General features: G+C 47.9%; 1 protein-coding gene across 4 annotated transcripts in view; it reads left to right on the forward strand.

Moving 5' to 3' along the window:
- The window catches only part of LOC139989737 (uncharacterized), a 264,324-nt gene that overhangs the window by 55,536 nt on the left and 188,433 nt on the right, over positions 1-20,355 (forward strand). For all 4 annotated transcript variants that reach the window (XR_011800397.1, XM_072008278.1, XM_072008280.1 and 1 more), the window contains exon 3: positions 8,914-9,052. Coding sequence is in view for 3 of the 4 variants with exons in the window: in XM_072008278.1 (XP_071864379.1) it covers positions 8,914-9,052 (139 nt within the window). In the remaining variant the exon portion in view is untranslated. The remainder of the gene's footprint in view (positions 1-8,913; positions 9,053-20,355) is intronic.

Below are 20,355 nucleotides of genomic sequence, written 5' to 3' on the forward strand. Positions count from 1 at the left end.
TGAATAGATCGGTAGAAGAGAGGACGATAAAAGGAGCGAGCGAGGAGGGTAAGGGAGAGAAAGAGGTTCTTTAGGGAGAAGGGAAATGGAATAAGAGACTACGTTGAAACGTAGAATTTATCGTGACCGTGTTGTTAAGGTGAATCGTTATCGCATGGCTTTATAAGGGCTTGGATTATTAGAATATCGACTGCATGATACGTCAGAAGTCTCGTCACGTGTCGAAGTTTGTCTGGAATGGAAGGAGGATCGAAGGCTCGTTAACTCTGTATTATCCCCTGACTTATTTCAACGACCCTGTAAGAATATTTGGAAATACAGTTTGGAAACCGTAATTCCACGGCTTTCCATGAAACTTTTGCTCCGTGATCTAACTCGCAGGTCTTTCTGGATTCGTTTCAACTCGCTAGAGAATGGCGTTAGAAGAAAACGGCATCCTTAAAGTGGATCGCGATGAACCAAATTGCCGACGAATTAATCGACGAATGTCTTAACTGGAACGACGGAATCTAACGTCTCCCGCGCGTCTACGATCTGTCGCTGTCTCTCTTTGTCTAGCTCTTAACCACTGTTACTCAGGCATTTGCCGTCAATTTCGATCCATCGTTCCATCATCTCGAGGCTAAAGTGTCGATCGAATTACATTATGGCTCGTAGGCCGCGTTCGTTGCCCTCGCCTTCCGCGCTCCTCCTAAGAAAAGCCTATTGCATATGAATATAAGTATATTATCATAATATGACGCCTAGGGTGGCGCCTCTTCTGGTTCGCTGCTAGGGGCTCGAAATCCTGCGCTCCGGGCTTAGGCGAAAGGGAAGCCACTTTTACAAGATGCGTATGGATGGAAATCCTGATAGGTATCTTCTGGAATGTACGGCACGCTGTCTCGAGGAGATTGAGCAAAATAAGCGTCGATGTATATATATTGTCTGAGCACATACTTAACGTAAAGTATGCCCGGGTTCGTAAGAAGAGATGCATGCCTCCGTGCCGCTATGCTACGCGTGTACACGTTGAATATACGGAATGGAAACGGGCGTGGGAGAGAGACGCGTGGAAGGAGACGTATGCGAGAGACGTATAAAGTGACTTGAGCCATGATAAATGAATCAAAGGATAATCTAATAATTTAGATGAAGAGATTACACGGCAGCAAAAGTTGCATTCAACGTTACACGTATCACGGTGCTATTACTTGCTCTTTTACGGAGATCGTTACGTCCTCGGTTTCACAGGAAGAAGAGTGGAAGAGAAAGATTGGATTGGCTGGATCGCGATACAGGTCAGCGGCGCGCAAAGGATTAATTTAATTTTCACGTCGATAGGATGGCAGATACAACGCGAGCTGGTGCAATAGCCATGGGGATTGATTATCTTTCTCCACGGTTAGCGGTTGTTCGACAGCCGACAAGTCACCGAACAGTGCGATCCACGTCTCGATCGAATGTCTATATTTATCCCGATGGCTCCCGTCTGGATTTGTCCGTCAATTAACGGTCGCGCCTTAATTAACGCCAGCTCTACGAGCCCTCCCTCTCCTCAGCTTGTTCAGATAAAATGTCAAAGGATGCTATCCGAGGACCCAGGTGGACACTCCGGGGAAAGAGAGAGCTCTTGGGCTCTTTTTACGCCGAACAACGCAGAGTAGATTTCACGTAATCCACCTGCCAGCAGAAGAAAGGAGTTATCTTGCTAGAACGATCTAACGTTTCAACAAACATGTCGCGGCAATTGTAAAGGGCAAGTAGAGCCCTAGACTCACGGACAATATGCAGATAAAAGAAAAAGGGATCGCTGTCCAGTGTCCTCCGCTAATGGAATAAATAATGCGGAACGGAGAACAGTTGCCTTAACTGCTCCATTGTGTTCGCCCGACTTCGCAGGAATCGAGTTAATCGTTTTATTATGTCCTCTGCCGTCTTTAAGACCGTTCCGAGAGAAGATGGAGAGACTGCCGGAGAAAAAAAATCCTCCTGGCCAAAGATTGGAACCGAACGGACTTTAATTACAGTTAAAACGACAATGGTAGCAGACGACGATGCTCGTCGGGACATCGGCTTGGAGAGCATTCGTCGATAACTCGACCGACTCGGCTCGATTCATCGGTGACGCATTCCACCTGCTAAAACAACTTGTTCTTCAGCCTAAGCCCAGAGTGATTTAACAGCTGTTCGCAACAAACGGGAATAAAGCTTCACAGGGACACATTTTGCTAGCGCTCTAACAAGTACACTGGGATTGTCTTACGTGGTGTGGATGGAAAACGCGCTGGTAGCTGTAAAAACTGTTGCGGTCGGCTGCCTGGTGAACGCGTTTCGAAGCCGACAGCAGGTTAAATCAATGACCATTAGTTCGATAGCAGAGTTTTTACTAGGGTCCCTCGGTTGGCCCTCCCACGGGCCAGTCGTTGCTTCGGCTACCGGCTCGGGGTAGAACAATGGGCCACAAATCACCGCTGGAACCAGCTAAATCTCGTTTCGCGAACTCTCGGACGGCCACGTAAGTCCTAACGATACGCGGAATAAAAGAAACGGTTTCTTCGTCTCGTCTCCGTCCGGTCTCGCACCTTTTTTCTCCGCTCCTGTGGTCGAACCAGGAGAATCAATTCGAACGAATAAATTCAATGGTTCTTTTGTGTCCGCTCCGATCGATTCCTTTTTTCTCGCGCTCGGCCCGGTTCGAGCGCGGCGCATTGCGGATCGAAAGGAGGACACCGTGATAAAACGAAGCAGTTTCCGTTTTATTATCGCGCTATGGCGCGACCAAGCTTCTTGCATCCGGTTTCAAGTTCGCCAGCAGCGGACCGGCGGATCGCGTTTTCCAGCGCGTCTTGGTTTTCTCGCGCTGCTTGCTTTTCGACTTACTGAAGCATACGGTTCTCGGGGCAGAAGGTTCTCTTCGATTGGGGATAGACGTCGGACTCGTTGACGAGTTTTACTGCCCGTGGCCGGTAAAATCCTTCGTGCGAGATCATCCCTGTTCGGACAGAAAGACTGAGAACAACGAGCTTGGTAGGGTTGTGGGGACAAGGGAGGGTGTTGTTGGAAACTGTTTACGAGAAAAATGTCGTGACCGTTTGGTAAAAAAAATTTCAACGAAGCCAGTGATGAGACTGCAGACGGAAGAGAAATATAACGCAGTAGGGAATGGCGGGACGAGATAAAAAGAGAATGGGGTATCCTGGACGATTATCGTTATCATCGATGGGCAACGGTGCTACCAACCACAGTGGCTCGAGTACCTACTTACAGGCGCGAGAGCACGATACTCGGATATTACAGATATTTCTCCGATACGGGGGTGCGCGACGTGTGGCAGACGGAGGAAAAACGAAGAAAAAGAAGAGAAGGAAAACGATAGAGCGAGCGAAGAATAAGGACGGAAGAGTGGAAAGGGCGGAGAAAGTCGGGTTAAGAAAGAAGAGACGTCGCTGCATAAGCCCGGGGGCTGCTGGCGTGCCGATACGATCTGATAGTCTATTTATCATTCGCCGCGCTTACCTTCCTCTCCGCCCTTCGTTTAGTTTTCACGGAGTCTTTACCCGACGGTCTTTACCTCCTAGCTGCGTAACCACCGCGTACCTCTCGGCAATTGCGTCAACTCGACATGACGCGTGAAGAGAAAAGACCCAGGAAGAAGATGGCGTTTCCTCGATGCGAAATTATGCGAGTCGACGATGTACACAAGGACAACAAATGCCATAACACTATTGCTGCGATATCAAGGATTGGATATTCCGTTGTTCATCGAACGACAGGATACCCTGGTCCCTCGTATACGCGAAATGTTAGCGTGTTCGACTTGGAAGGATACCAATGCCGAGTTATTTCTATCGTGACTTACGTCGGTTCTTACTGGTTCGTGCGATGAATACGCCACTGATACGAGACAGAAGGACGGGGAGGCAGAGAGAAGGATATATGTTTGACGACTGGACCCGATTGTATCGTATAGGCGAGCACGGTTAGTCCAATGGCAGATCGATATCGCGACTCTTAACGGATTTACGACCCGTCTTATCTCACAAAGGTACCGACGACCACGCACCGCGAGACCACTCGGATGCTATCGCTTAACGATTTTGTTCTGGACTTTACCTGGGTTCAATGCCAACGATTGTCCGACGGCTATGAGGAACCCGCGCACGACCAATCGCTCGAGACGATATCGTTTAGATATTCGATCGACAGCGTCTGGATCCGACCTCTTTTCTCCCTTCACGACTCGCAAAGGTAGCGTGATCGTGTCCAGACTCGCGTTGCAAGTGTATAACAGCGCAGAGAATATCGATACTCCGTTATCCCGGAAGAATTAGAACGTACAGAGAACGTCGGTTCAACCAAATAGCTTGCGAATTGCTAGTTTTTCTAGGAAGCAGTATCGAAACCTTCGAGTTGGAATACCAACGAATCTAGCGGCGCGTCGCTCAACGAGATCCTTTTCGTAGAACTTGAGAAAACTCGACGCGTCGATTGAATTTCAATTGCTCAAACAGTCTGTCAAGTAACGCTCGAGTTTCCGCGGCAAATTGAGTTTGTTACATGGATACACGGCGTCGGAGAAATTTTTCGAAACTGCTGTGAGGAAATAGGAACGGAACGATCGAGACGCTCCGCGGAAGTCGAACCTAACCCGATAGATGAAAGTCGTCTCGTTAGCCGGTAATAGCCGGCATCGGGAACGTGCGAACGAGCTCCGAGGCGGAGTCGCGAGATCTCAAGGATCAGCCTCGCGTTCGTGCACGATATCGTTTGAACCGACTTCCGTGGCGCGCTCCACTCACGATCGAGAGAGTTCTTCGATGCGGATCTCGCGGCTCGAAACCGCGCATTACAAAGCATTACGCGGCGCGTACTAACGCGCGGTGCCTCGCGTAATCACCGGATCGTTTACGCGAATGCGCCGGCAGGCCCGATTAATACGCTCACCGCGAGCGGGCTGAAGCTAGCGAGAAGCTGGTTTCCCGATAGACGAGGCTAGAAACGTTGTTGCGCCGAATGGGCCTCGCCGATTTACATATCGCACATGTCGGGTACTTGTCTCGAAGCATTTGCTTCCATGGGCTCGAATTACCACGAAAATCGGGGGTGCTTGGCTGCTAGTCTGCCGTGAAACACATCGGCGGGGAGACGCCACGATAACACGCACGCACGCATGCACGCACGCTGCCATGTTCATACACGCATACCTATATCGAATGGTTATCGTGGAATTCGTTCTCTGTTCTCTGCCTTTCTGATTCCTCGTAAACGGAGACTAAACTCTCTCTAGATTTTGCGGATACCTTCGACCAAGGGAAGACGTTGGTAGGTAGTTGCAAACTTATTTTTTTTACGAGTTGGACGTCGTCTCTAAGTAACAACTTTCGATCGGACGCGACGATCGGCTGTATCGAGTTAGCGCACGTACAGATGAAACTTGGTAATGAAACGAATCGGTTCTAGTATAATTTCCTCGTAAAGAACACGCGATATCGAGTTCGGAATAGTAATGAAGCTTGCACGGTAGCCGCGCGTTAGCGTGACGCGGAGATTGCGCGTGGCTCGCGACTCGGCCGAAGGGAAATAGACTTTTCATCGTGAACGTTCGTCTACGGGGCCATTAGCAGGCGAGCCGATCGTACGTTATAAACGTAACTCTCGGGTCCGATGCTCGTCGCCTCCTTTGGAAACAACCGGTTAACTGCATACGTTTCTAAAGTCTCAAGGGAATTGGAGGATCGGAGAGATTTTATTCCCACTAAATACACGGATTTGCGTTTCGCACCAGGGCCGTTTTAATGGCAGTCGGCGTTTTATCGGCCATGAAAATCGACTCGCTCGTTGCTAAGAAGATTATTTATGCTCCTCGATTTTCGGTGTTCTTCGAGAAAAGTTCCAAAAACGCGCGTCGCGTACTCATCGGTTGAGAATGTTTTCTTACATGATGCTTCATACGGAGATTGTAAATCGATGGTGAAACGGCAAAAACGACTCTGACCAAAAAGCGGTTGTTTTTACCGAAACACGGGATCGTTATTCTTCGATTCCTTCCGAAACATCGATCAGTGTTTATTGATTCCTCGGGTATCGAAATCGCCGTAAAGCCGTGCACGGCGCTGCACTCACCTGCTGTGTTAGAGGCTGCCTGTTGCCTTAACGACGTTACGCGGACAGGTAGTGAACGAGAGTATCCGTTAAACTATCGAGTTTATCGTGCAGAAGATCGTAAAATCTGGCAGGAGAATCCTCGCGGGCTCCCGATTCCACTGCACTCTCCGACAGGATGAATTATAGCCAAGGCCGAAATTTGCCGAGGCTCCCTTTTTATCATTATTCTTCCTGGCCGGAAATAAAACGATAGCCGGTGTGCTCGACTTTTATCGATGCTAGCTTTCGCTTGGTTTTCTCGGCTAGAAAGCCTCTTCCGCTCGATGATTTGTTATTTCGAGCGGGCGTCTCGAAAACGAGACGAAATTTTTCGTCCAGAAACGCGTGAATTTCCGTGAGAAAGTCCACCGTCTGACACGTAGTAGGACACACCTGTGGTAACCGTGGACAACGAAAACGTACGATTGGTTGAGATTTACCGCTGGTCGTGGGTTTGTAAACCCTGCGAAGACCCGTGTAGCCCGAGAGATTATCCGAAAGAGTGGTGGTCCGTTGCACGATCTATTCTCGACCAGAGTTCGTTGTCACACAGTCGCGTACACCTTTCGCGGCCCTCTTTCTTCTCTCGCATATGGCTACTCTTTCTTGTCGTACTATTAACTCCCACACGGATCTCGGTTGAAAGGGTGTAACAGAGAAGAGCGAGACCTTGTCGTGCTACATCTTGAATAGGTAAAGTCTCTCACGCAGGAAGGAGCGTGCATTTACAGGAAGATAATTAGCACAAGTGCCATTGAGCACGAAAAGCAGAAGCTGGGGAACAACAAAGAATAAATTCGTGGGCTGTCGGAGAACGCCGTGTACAACCTGCTGAAACATCGCGATCAAAGCACGACGGTGTTGTTGTTTGAGTTGCTGTCGCGGAAAGCGGGGCTTCGCGTGAATTGTCAGCCCCGTCGCCAGTTATTTATTTACCCGTTTCGAGGTTTCGTTAAAGGGTCCATCGGTTGGGGAATTCGAGGAGGGTCGAAGGCGCGAAACGTTGCTGATATCAGGAAACTGGCGTTTAATTCTCGTAGAATAGTCGACGATATGGTGGCTCGAAGACGGTTGGGCGTCGATCCGTGGAAGGGTCGATAATTTCGTCGGTTTCTAGGCATCTCGAGCGTAATTTAACGCAGGGCCTAGAGCGGCAGCTGTACCCCGACGGTGGCGGACACGGGACCGCAGAGTCACGATAAACTCTCATAATTCACTTACGCGATATCCTGCTAGCGTATAAAGCCGTCGGTAAAGCGCGAGCACGCCGGGCAAATTCCGTATTGAATGCGAATACCCTTTTCGTAACATTTGTATACGCGTGTATACGATTATTCATACCTGACCATTGTACGTGCTCAACGCAGGATCTATCGTGCGTCGTAATATTCATCGGGACGGACAACAGATGGAAATTTTGATACACCGCGCGTAGCCAGCCGGCGGAGTAATGGGTTCCATGTGCGTGTAATTCCTTTCAGTGAAAGAAAAAAACCGTGAAAAAAAGTCGTCAAGCTTTTAGCTTACTAATAGCGTATTAGGAGACGTGATGCTTGTTCTGCCTTGAAGAGGAGTTAATAAAATTCAATTTGTTTTTTTATCATGTTAGTTTATTTGTTTTGAAACTTAAGTTCGTTTATTCGCGATATGTAGTTTTGGAAAATGGTAGTTACTTATTGCGTATAAAATCTTAGAGGATTAGAGATAGGTGACACGGTCAATCGAGATTCCGGATGAAGCCAATCAAGGTATCGCGAACGATAACCATGCGGAACGTAATGATCTGGCGGTGGCACGATCCGTATTGTTGTCGGTCTCCTAATTGCGAACTGTTTCAGCGTGCAATAGGCGCGACGTGCAATCTGGCAGCGACGATGGTCGGTGACGGTGGTGATGGTGTGGCGGTCGCACAATAGATTCGGTTTGATGCATTGCCGGAGAGCAGGAGACCGTTAATTTCGTGCCCTCCTGGCCCACAAGCGCGGTATCGCGCGCCGATTGCTGTTCTCCGTCAAACGTCGTTCGCGTTAATAACTCATCGAAGTAAATAATAGTGTTTGCCAAGATAGGCCAGAGAATCCCACTAACCCCTAGTTTGTCACCGCTGAGATTCCAAAGCATCGATCGGTTCCTCTCGTTAATACGCGTCCGTTTATGTCGTTAATACGACCAGTCGCGTCCATCTATTGTTACGTACTTGTAAACGGACCATATCGATCGCGTCCATGAATCACGGGGGATGATCGACGAAACCCGAATTACGTGCTAAAGCGTTTCGAAAAGAATGTAACGTCCGTGAAATAGACAGCGTATATTTGAGATAGACTCGGCCCCCTGGTGATTTGTGGAAAACTGAATGCTCGTCTACGGAGTTGGTTAAACTTGCGACGACTCGAAGGAGAGACGAGCGTGACAAAGCAAGGGTTAGAATTGCATTTTGGAACGTGATTCCCAGCTCGGTGATGCGAAACTTGGATGACGCGAGACTGTACTGTGCCGTGAAATATTTGCTTTCGAGGAAAACGATCGTACTACGTAATAGAGGGTCTCTTTACACAGCTAAGACCGGTTTAATAATAGGTTTAATTACAAACGTGATTCACGTGCCAGCTTGTCTAATATTTATGTTAATGTACTCCGTTGCTTCGCCGGTGGGTCCGTCTCGTCTGAGAAACGTTCCGATCGCTGTCATCGAGCGTAATCACGCCCACGGCCCGCTTATGCGGCCAACACGGTTCCCAGAAACGTTGGACGATGCTCATGTTCGTTCTCTCGCGTTTGTTCCAGAAACAATGCCAACGTCGACGCCCCGGCTCCGGTGCCAGCTCAAAGGAAAGAGCCTCACGAAAACATCGCCCGGATAGCAAAGCGCTATCTCGACGATAACATGCAGCAGGCGTGGATCAATCCTCGTCTAATATCGATGGTGAGTGAATATAAATGCAATAATTATACGCCACGTTAGATGATGATACCGGTATCTAACGTTCTCACGTTCCCGTCCTAGTAAATCCATTATCCCTCGTAGACACGCGTTCAGCTGTAATTTCAACCGGACAACAAATTAGTTTGTCCACAGGAAACCTGAAACGTCGACAAGTTTTTGCGACAATTTTGCTCCGCGGAAACTGCCGAACGAGTATAGTAATTAAACTGCGAAGCTCTAGTGGTATTCCCAAGGGAAGCTCGATTTTTTTTCAAGTCCTATCCTTCGTTTTCGTCTTGCTCGTTTTTTCTTTTCCGTCTCTTTCACAACTTTCACAAATTTCGTTGAAATTTCCTGGATTCAAGAGAGACCTCCTCTGTCGCGCATCTATACCGACGTTTCGTTTATTAATCCAGGCAGTCGGCTCGCGCCGCAAATTCTCTATCTCTACAACGCAATTTACGTGCCTCAAAGCGTTTAAACGGTCGCACGGATAGGTAGTTAGAAATAACGAGTAGTAGGCGTTTGCAATATCGCGGGAATAAAACTTGTCCAGAGTCGGTAGAGTCGGTCGAGCGAGCAACGATGCTTCTCATTTAAAGTCCACCGACTAGTCCGGTTGACTGGGCATTCGAACTGGCCCCCAAGATTAAGATATACATATACTTGCTCAAGATTCGCTGTCAAAGACGTATAATCGCGTGCACCTTGTAACGCGTTCTTCTCTCGTTATTTTCTACCCACGTTCTTTCGTATCGAGCAACTCGTTTCACGACTCGATCTCCAGGGAAGCATCGAAAGTGGAAAATTCGATAGAAAATTTACGTTTCGAGGCAACTATCGGCCATTTACGGACGCGTTAGAATTTTCATCGGACCGGTTCGCAAACGGTTATTGAAATTCCGCTTCGCCCGTTCCACTTTGTACGCGATATATTCGGATGACGGGACGCACTGCGTTGCAGAGTCGTGTTGCTATATCGGCGTTCACGGGAGATTGGCATTCACGCGGTAGACTCGGCTGCAGACAAGTAGAACGAGTGGACGAGTCATTAAGCGAGCCAATAACAAACTCGTGATCCACATAACCCTTCGTTATGTCCGCGGCCGTTATTAGCCCATGCTAGCCAGCAATCATCGCTGTGCCAGATACGACGAGTCGTTTCGTAACGTCGGGGTCCAGCGCGAAGTCGTAATTTTCTTTTCTTTCCTGCTCTTGCTCCGGACCTTCTTCCCCGCCCTTTTCTCTTGTTCTCCATCTGATTTTCCTTGTTCGACCGTGGACTCCTCCTTGCCACGACCTTACGTAACATCTTCGACGTGTTTCCCTGTGCTTGGTCGAGTCGATAATTCGACCTGCCAGCTCGCACACCTGCGTGCACCGTGCCAGTGGCGTAATCAGTCGTATTCGTTTAGCCCTCTTCGTCTATTCTAGGATACTCTACTCGCGTTTGTAACTTCGTTCGAAGCTAGCCGGGTCTTAAATTCGTTTTGTTTCGTCTGTCGACGACCCTGATAGCTGATAAAGCTCGCAAAACCTCTGTGTAATTATTTGTTGATCTGCCTGTCGGTCCGTGTGCTTTTCACGGCCGATGATACAATTAAAGAGACAGAAAAAAATCGCACGTAAATTCGACAACGAAATAGCCTGGCATCGCGGCTGTTCGCGAAGCAAAATCTACCCCGGGTTACGAACAAAGTTACGAGTCACGGGAAATGACATGTCTCAACGGACGACGTGCCAGGCGGTGATGAGCGGCGACAGGCGACGAGCTACGCACGAAATAATGTACATTACCGTTTGCCATTGTATCTGATCGCCAGACGCGTATTTGTCAAATCGGTTAAAACGCAGCAATCCACGTACGCAGCAGAACGAGGCCGCCTCGCGGTTACGCTACTGTCGTCACACTTGTGTACGCGCGCGTGTTCACCAGTCCCGACAGGATTTACGATCGTTCCACGTTACTTATTGCTGCCAGCTTTATTAGCATAATCGGCCGCTCGGAGGATAGATTACCCCGTGAAACCGGATCATCGTTCGATCGGCAATTCGATCTTCCGCAGCAACGGCTGTAGCTTTCCGCGCTGCTCAACAGCACGAGTTTTGAAGCGTACATGCCGGTAGTCTACTTCCGTTAGCATCCAACGACGCCATTTGTTCGGTAGCTTCCACGATGAAACCAGATCTTAAATTAAAGCTTCGACTGGCGGCACCGATTGATGGCGTGACACGAGTGTATGTAGTACTTTGTTAGTATGCAGTTTATTAAGAAATATTCAAATCAAATGCAAAACTATCGTAGAACACCTGTCGACAACCAGATGCCTGCAGGTTTAAACATCGATCACCGTGATCCATTGAAGAATGGGTAAAAACGTATTTTTTAGGAATAGTTTTTTGATCTATATAGCACTTATGAGTTCGATTTTTATGAGCTTTCGAACCTAATTTACTCCATGCTCTAAGCTGTTATTTGGTCAAGTGCTCGGTGCCAACTCAGCGTCTACTTCGTGGTTACCCGTGGTGGTCTGGTGGTCACTTGTTCCAAAATTGTTCTTGTCAACTACGCTACTACTTTACCGCGGACAGTGTCCAATCCGTGGTCATCCAGTGATCGCTAGTGGACACTTTCTACAAAATTGCTCTTGGTGATTGCTTGATTACCGTGTGTTTCTGTTGGTTCCGGTTCCAAATAATTTTCGAATGCAGCCTCTTTACTTATCGGTATGAAAATGTGACACGATATGTGCGAATTATACACGATAGATATCGTGTATATAATTTGCCACTTCGTGGCGAGATAGATAGCGTATATAATTTACCGCATTGCAACCGGTTCTGAATTCCCGGTGACTTTCTTCTGTGATCGATAGGCACCGTTTCCGAAAAAACGTTGCTACAAGGAGACAAATTCGATTATACAGAGTTTACCCGATAGATTAATATTCATACAAGATTGCGTCTTTCAATTTGCGCCGCGATTAGAATTATTGCGCACGCGACGGGAACGAGGGCGTTAACGTACAAATAAATCACAAATCATCCGTTGTCGTCGAGCGAAGTTTCAACACGATATATTTCGGGCGATTGATAGCGCGGCGAGGAAAGTTAATTAAGGAACGGACGAAACAAGATTCATTCGTAGTCCCGTCAGCCATTTAATAATCTCGAAAATTCGCACGATTAGGAGAAGGTACAGGGAGCAAACGTGCACATTGCTCCCTCCGTGTCTACGTTCGTCCACGTGTATCTATGAGGGCACACGTATACACAACGGAGCCGTCTATTCTGACGCGATTCCCCGAGTGCCCTGCACTCAGTTCCTCTAATAACAATAATAATAAGAAGGGATGGAGGCCCGTTTTAATCAGAGGGTCTGCCTGCCTGACGTGATTAACTCGAAGAGCTCTGGGAAGACGAGCAGAAACCGATGGAGAAGCGAAGAGGGATGAAAAAGGGGGAAAGATGCGGGGTGGCTGCTGTCATTTTCGGTGTTTATCATATCAGTAAGCCGAGAGGGGCTTGATTTCGTCGCCTTCGCGCAGGAAGATGGGGTTAAATCTTGGATTTCACGGCCGATTTGTACCCCCTTTCCAACATCGTCTTTCCTCCGTCTCTTTTTTTCCCAGCATTGCCATCGAGCGCTCACCACCGTCCGTGCCGAACTACCCTTCGCCATTACTCAACCGTTCGAGCGTAGAAAATGCTCGGAGTGCCCCTCTTTTATTTTCGCCGTGGCCGTTTTCCAGTCGGCAGGAGATAGTACAAGTATTACGTAATGTTAATGTACAGCCGTTGACTTTATCGGGATGGTCATAAATCGAGCTCGTGCGACGACAACGAGTAATAAGAGAAAAAGCAGATAATTAAGTCTTGTCCGACCGGTGAATTATTTGCTCGGGAATCGAGCGGCGCGTCTACGCGTTTTACGCGTATCCCGATTTTCTCACGATATATTCCGAAGACGATAGGAGACGGAGTTGCGACACGCGGTACCGACGTAAGATACACGCGAGAACGTTATAAGCCCAGTCGCGTCCATTGTTCGCGATTTTACCGTGGACAATTTAAAAACGAAGACCCACAGATGAATAATGCTATTATGTGTGCTATTGAAAACGAGCAGAGAGAACCTCTTGAACGCGGTAGAGGAGGATTTTACTTGGAAGACATCGCTCTTCTTCCCGGAATTAAAGTCATGTCTATGGGGTTCCGACATTGAGAACGTCTCCGCTATTTCTCTTCCCGGTCCCGTCGTTGCCTTACGTCTCGCGCTTTACTTTGGACGTCTAATTAACAAGGTTTTCCTGAGGGTTTTCAAGACGTCTTGCTACCGACAAGTAACCAACGAAGCAGTAAATACCGTTGCGTGGCAATCGATTTGCATCGCGGTATCTCCTTCTCGCTCTCACTTGTCTTTTATCGGGCATCCCTTTCAAATCTCCCACTATACTCGGTGAATTTTACGACAGAGCACCTTTTCGATATTTCTCCGGGCGGTGATTCCATGCAGTCAGTTCGGAGAACCCCGAGCTTCGATGGTGCGGAAGAAACTGGTTTCTTCCGAGTCGAAAGAATCCGCCGAGTCACCCCGTGCAGAAATTACACCGGGGTGCGATGACTTCTTGAGTAGTATCGCGCCTCAGTGTTCTCGCTATTTTCGTAGGAAGTCGCTCCGTAACCTTCGAGGTCGATGAATATTTCTCGCATTTCTTTTTTGCAAGTTTCGCAGCTTGCTTGTATCTTTGCCAGCCTCGATGATACATTCTCTTTACAAAGTTGTTTTGCTTTGATAAGAAACCCGTTTTCACCAAGCTGTAACGTCCTTAGAAAAACGATTACGAAGGGATTAAGGTACGTTGGCGTAGAAAATGGTACTCGGAAGTGGCGCGTATCGATCCTCGCAGCGCAAAGTTGAAGATTACGAACGCAAAGCGTCGTAGACTCGTTGGGGACAGATAAGGGAAGAAGGATAGGAGGCTGGTTTAATATTCTGCTTTGTTCGCTTCATTAGCGCGGCACAAAAGTGGCTTAAAATAATTGAGTCTACGCCGAGTATAATAGCCATTCTGATATCCCATTGTCGGTTAGCTCGGACTCTTGATTCGTGGCGTTATCAATGCCTGCTTATTTCCTTCATTGTAATTGCGCGCACCCTTTGTTTTTGTTTAATTTTTCAACCCCTCCGATATCTTCCGACCACCTCGACGTTCCTCGTATACGTCCTCCACGCTCATCCGCATCGTCTCCCGCTATTCACTCGCATTCCACTCCATTCGGCACCCCTCTGCCCGACCAAAAATTCTCATTTATTATCAAGCGGTTGCATGTTTGTACCGAGTACGGCCGCCTCTACGCTTTTTCTCGCCAGCGTTTCTGCGAAGGATCGCCTGGTGAAGGATCGGTCATTCGTCATGGAAAATTCCTTAATCGTTCGACTCGTTACATGCGACAGCCTCGTCAGCATTAAGAAAACTCCTTCGAATGGGGAAAAGAGAAAACAGCGATGTATTCTTTGCGAGTAAGCGGAAACTTTCAACTTTCGTCGTAATCGTTAACGACATGATGCAGGAGCTAAAGTCTGGAAAGGGTGAAGAAGGGCGTTGCTGAATTCTTTGGACGAGGTATTAAAAAATTATCGATACGAAGGACGAAAAGAAAATAAGGAATTTCGACAGAACGAAAGAATTCCTTTTAATTAACGTCCTAGACATTAGCTACAAATTAGTTACGAATATGCGACCGGTTACCGATAATACCTCGCCGTGATGTTGCGTGTTCCTCAAAGAAAAACTGTAGCTGGCCGGAAAAACGCGGAGTTCGAATCCCAAATTAAATAAAGCATTCATAAATTCTCGACAAGGGGCAGCTGGCCTGGAGGCAGCGACGGCGTATGCAGGTTTTACGTTTTTCTTGCCTGAGAAGAAAGTACACCCGGCTGCGTTTTAATTCCGTTGTTCAGTCCCCTCGTCCCTTCTGTTTTTCCTGGCCCCTCTTCTTCACCCGCCGAACGCGATCCCCTTTTTCTTCCGATATTCCTTTTTTTTCTTCTACGCCTAATATTCTTATCCAGTAGCGCTCTCGGTACCGCGGTTCGCATTTCTCGCGCTCCTTCCGGTAATATCCGGCTACTTTCCCTCCATAAACCTCCAAGTTTATGGTAAATTGGCCGGGGGATTCTCATACCTTTTTCCAGCGATGTTTCTCTTTTTTTCTTTTCCCTCTCTTTACGGTGTCTTCCTTCTTCGAAGCCGTGTTCCCTGTTCCTCAGCGTGCATTGTTTCTCAGTCGCGTTTTCCGTGCGATATCCGCGGCCAAAGACGTGGAGCACACCGTTCTGCTTCTTTTCCCCCGGCGTTTCCAAGCGCCCTTTTCAAACGGCGGTGACAATGCCTCGCTTTGACGACGACACGCCAGCGTGCTGTATCGTCGCGTGTCTCGTTAGATATTCTCGCTGAAAAACTCGCCAGAAGACTGGAATTCTCTTGGTTTTCATCAGGCTGTCAGGCAAAATTCAAGACGTTCGAGTGAAAAATTATCTTGGCCCGTCTGAAAAATGATTGACCGGTCTCCGGATCCATTTAGTCGGATCGCCTCCCCGTAAATCTGTGCTCAAGCGTTCGAGACTCATGTCGGCGCGTTGTTTTGATGGGTGTACGGCTGGAGCAGCGAGTTTTCGAGTAATTAATAACGAGAAGTCGTGTACACGGTTTTCGGGTAGCAACTTAAGCCCCAGCGTGTTTCATGACGTCGAAGAACGCGAGGGTGCAAATGAAACTTCCGAAGTCTCGTCGAGTGTCTCGAATGCCGCGCGGATTCTCCTTAATATACAAGCATCGTTTCGCGCAGCTCGCTTCACCGCGCTGAATCCGACCTTTCTACTCTATTTCAGCGAAAGAATTTCCTCGTCGTTTGCCAAGAATATGACGATGCAACCGGGCAAATGAACAGCAGAGGGATGCCTTTCTATTTTCCGATCGTGAAACAAATTGTATCCTAACGCTATCGTTTATCTATGTGAAACGTCTTTCAGAGACATAAATCGTTTCCAAATGGTATTAGACGACTTTAAACGCCCTCGCGAGCCTCGTACTTGGTCGACGATTCTCTGAAGATCATGTTGGAGAAAAGGCTATTCACGATAAGTTAGTTCCAGGAATCAATCGAGGCAGGGATAGGTTGCCTGCCAGAAGTCATAAATGCAGTGGCGTCATAATTTTATGGATAGCGCTTGACGTGTACGTTAGACTGTCGCAGTGTATATGTTCTCGTGAGTGTAAGTCGGCGACTATAAGGGGTAATATCGTGGAACGAGGGATACCTTCCGCAAATCCTTCTGATCCCCCTTCAATGCACGGTCTGACGTCTTAAGGTTATGATACCTTCTCAGGGACCGGGACGATACCACCCCCGGTTTAATATTTATAAACCAGATATATCGTCGCGTACCTGCTGGCTTCTCGCGCAGCAAACGTTCTATTCCCGGTTGAAATGACGGAAATCGGCTACGGATGAAAACAGGACGTTTTCCGGGCAGTATGCAATTTTACGCGATTGTCTCCAACTTTATTCCTAATTATCGAAACGGCTTTGTTCGATCGTCGAATCGATCGATTTTTCTCCAGTCTGTGGAATTAAGGTCGCCTATTCTTTGCGACACGGACGCGTGCAGACATACGGAACCGTTGGACGGGGTTGCTGCGATCTCGAGCGAACGAACTTCCGCTCGTGCCGTGACGTGATTCTCGCGACGTGGATGTCGAAGGTGGCGGCGCCGGTAACGCCCTAAAAAGACTCGGGTCATTTGGCAAAGTGCTACTTTGTGTCACATAAAAAAAGCGACGTCGTCCCTCAACAACGCCGGTTATTTCGTAGTCAGCGTTTTCCGTCGTTCGAATTTTTCTGGCCCCCTTTCGCAGCTACCCCTCTGCGGAAAGCGAACCATCGAACCGCGTCGTTTCGTTTCGTCGCCACGCGTAACGAGGGCGCGGTCTTTCCACGCGGTTCTCCGATTGAATAGACGGGACGGGATGAAAATGGTGCAAATTTGGGGCGTACCATTCGCGCACTTAGCTTCAAAGGGAGGAGGTGCGGTTCGAAAGGTACGGATAGCTCGATCGACGTAAACAATCTGGCCGAGGGCAACGGAAAACTCGGATTTCGTGGTTTCGGTGTACCGAACCGTGCACGAACGATCTCCTTTTCTTCGTGGAAATTGTTGTTGGAAAACGATAGCAAAGAGGAAGAAGGAGGACGTTGGCCGTTCGTACACGCTTGAAATATCCTCGGTATCGTTCGTTCGCGCCCGGGTAACGTTGGAAATGGCAATAAAAGATAAGAAGACGGTTACCGTCGAACGAACGTTGCAATGGATCGCGAAAGATTAACTTTCACGTCGGCGATTTGCATAGCGGATGCCTAGCACGCCGTAGATACGTATCTATTTTCCGAGCTATGCGTTCTACCTTACGTAAACGTAAACGGCGGCAACCGTGGTCAGGTGTGTACCGGTGAAATCGACGATAAAAACGTTCTACCATCTACCTACCTCCTATCGCCTTGTAGATACGAGCGGGGATAGGATCGGACGAGAAATAACTTTGGCGAAATTCTATAGGCAATTCGAACGGCATTATTGTTACCAGACTGTAATTACACGGCAAAAGGGGATAAAGATGAATTTGTTATCTCCCCTTGATTCCTCTGCCCATTCGTTGGTTCATCCTGTGTCCCCGAAACGTTGAAAACTACGGCGAAAGTTTTCAGAAGTCTTTCGACGAGAATCTGCCAGTTGAAGGGAGCGAGGGAGTGGATAAAAAAAATTGGGTAACAACTTAATCGCTTCGGAAATGCATAGTGCGTAGTCCGGGCAATAAGTTATCCGTGGCAAGAGAAAAGATTGTCGGCGCTCGACGAAGGGATGGAAGCGAGGCGAGTATGTCGACGTGGTGAATCAGGGACAAGAAGTGGTGAGGGGTGGAGAGTGAGAGAGTGAGAGTGAGAGAGAAGGAGAGAGAGGGAGAGAGGGAACAGAGCAAGGAAGCAGAACGTCGAGCGTCGTTAATTTATGGACTTATTTTTCCCGGCGTGCGGTCGCAATTAATCCTGCGCTTTAATTGCTTCGTAACGCGCCCTACGAAAGAATCTTTCGATTTGATTAATCGGATTCGACGAATGTCGCCGCCCGGCTCCGACAAACGGGACGAATCATTATGTACCGGAAAGGAGGAACCTTCTTTGGTTTTTGTATTCTTCGTACATTTGTCGCGACCAACCGCGATTTCGTTCGCGTTGTCTGCGGCCTCGAATTGGCGCCATGTTTCATAACGATTAAACAACGTCGTAAGAATTGGCGGAAAAATTAGAATGTCGCTGAACCGTTCATGTTCGCCATATTCGAGGAAAATATATATCGTAACGTCTATGTTCGATAAAAAGAAAAGTAGAAATTGTGAATCCGCTGATGTAGAGTGGACGGCGCGACCTTTTGAGAAAAAATAATCGAAATATTTAGGGGGACGATAGAGAGCGGCCTATAAAATTCCATCAAATTCCGGACCTCCACGAAAACCGAGTGTAAATTAATCCATGAACGTTTGGACGTCCGCAGGCATCCTGCTGGACGTATCGGACATTTAAATCGTTGAAATACCAAACCAGAGACAATGGACTCGGTTTTACGGCGCGCGTAGGAATACCTGGATAGTATAAAAAATTAAAAGCCGTTGGATTTTATAGTTTTATTGGCAAAATGCGTTCGGTGGATAGCACGCGAGAGCTTTCCTTTCTCCCGCCTCGGACCGAAAATAATTACTCTCTGTCCTATTCGTTTGGGAAACCGCGCACTCGCGCGAACTACCCTCTCCCTTCTCTTTCCACTCTTTTGTTTTTGTTTCGGGGAAATTTGCAAAAATTCGCGAGATCCCGCGCGCGACCATGCGTCGAGTAAATCGAGAGAGTTATATAGAGTCGCTGGTTTCACGCACCGATGAACAAATCAAATCGGCGAGCGGCCTGCCATGAAACCGAAAAGTTACATCGTTTGTTTCTCGGTTTCCGATATATGGTTTTAATCTAAACCCGATCGAAAACGGAGAATTCGTCACGGTTCGCTGGCCGTCGACACGTTTTCCCAGGTGCATACGCGTAACGTGGTTTTTTCCATATATTGTCTCCTCTTCCGGCCTGGTTGAGCGTTTGACACCTGCTACCATGAATTCTTATTCTCTGAAGCGTAAACGACGCGATGCGACGTGATTTAGTTTACGCGATGAAACTTTATCTGCTACATCGTTGAAATCCTATAGAGCAAGCGTCTCTTATTAATTAACTTGCGACAAAATTAGTGGCGCCTGGAATACCGACGGTCCACATCTCCTTCGGAAATGAGAAATTTGCCCGGAGGTTGTCCCTCTGACCTTTATCTGACTCGAGGCCGGTCGTTTCCACTGCAATGTAACATTCCCCCGGTAGAAATAACAACCTCCTGATGCACTTAACGATCTCTGCACGGTATCGTTCGCCGTTTCACGGTCATTTCTCTTCGACCCCGAATTTAGTGGGGTGGAAAGATACGCGATTCTCGGATATTCCTGGTAAGTAGTGGGCAATAGCCTAAATACTCGTACGCTTGTGAAACGAAAGTAACGCGAGATCCAACGGAGCCGAGGGAGAGAGACGGGATTTACGGCCACTTTATTTCTCGTCAGACGGTGGAAAAGAAAGCACGGGGAAGATAGGAAAAGAGGAGGAGAAGATCGCGCGGCGAATCGTCTGCGTTGTCGAAAAATTTATTATTTAATTTATTGGTCTCGCGGCTGTACAGTTTACTTTAGCCGTCTCGAGAGGGCAACGTGAGGAATATTTGATCGGTGAGAGAGTGCCCATGGGCGCCCGAAAGCCTGTCATTTCTGTTTCGTGCTGGTGGAACGAAGGAGAAAAACCTATACGTGAACACGCAGCCCCGATTCGATTGAATTTTCTGAACGATTTATTGCGCTGCCTACCTGAAAACGTAGTTCGGATTAATCGAGACATTTGAAAACTTGGAAAAATGTGTTAACAGTACGATACCAACAGTCCGTAATATGTCTTCTACTCTTATTTGGTTAATATTACGTGTAAATAAAATTTATTAGTAAATAAATTAAAAATGAGCGCGGCACAGATTTCGAACTCTGCCTTTGACGTTTCGCCAGCGTGCTACAAGAACTCTTGTTACGTCGGCCGACTCTCTACCTGGACCAGGCGTCGCATCGCGAGCGGGATGGCAACCATATGTCTGCACATCCTTATTGCGT

Source organism: Bombus fervidus, chromosome 8 (genome assembly GCF_041682495.2).
Source record: "Bombus fervidus isolate BK054 chromosome 8, iyBomFerv1, whole genome shotgun sequence".
Classification (NCBI taxonomy): Eukaryota; Metazoa; Arthropoda; class Insecta; order Hymenoptera; family Apidae; genus Bombus; species Bombus fervidus.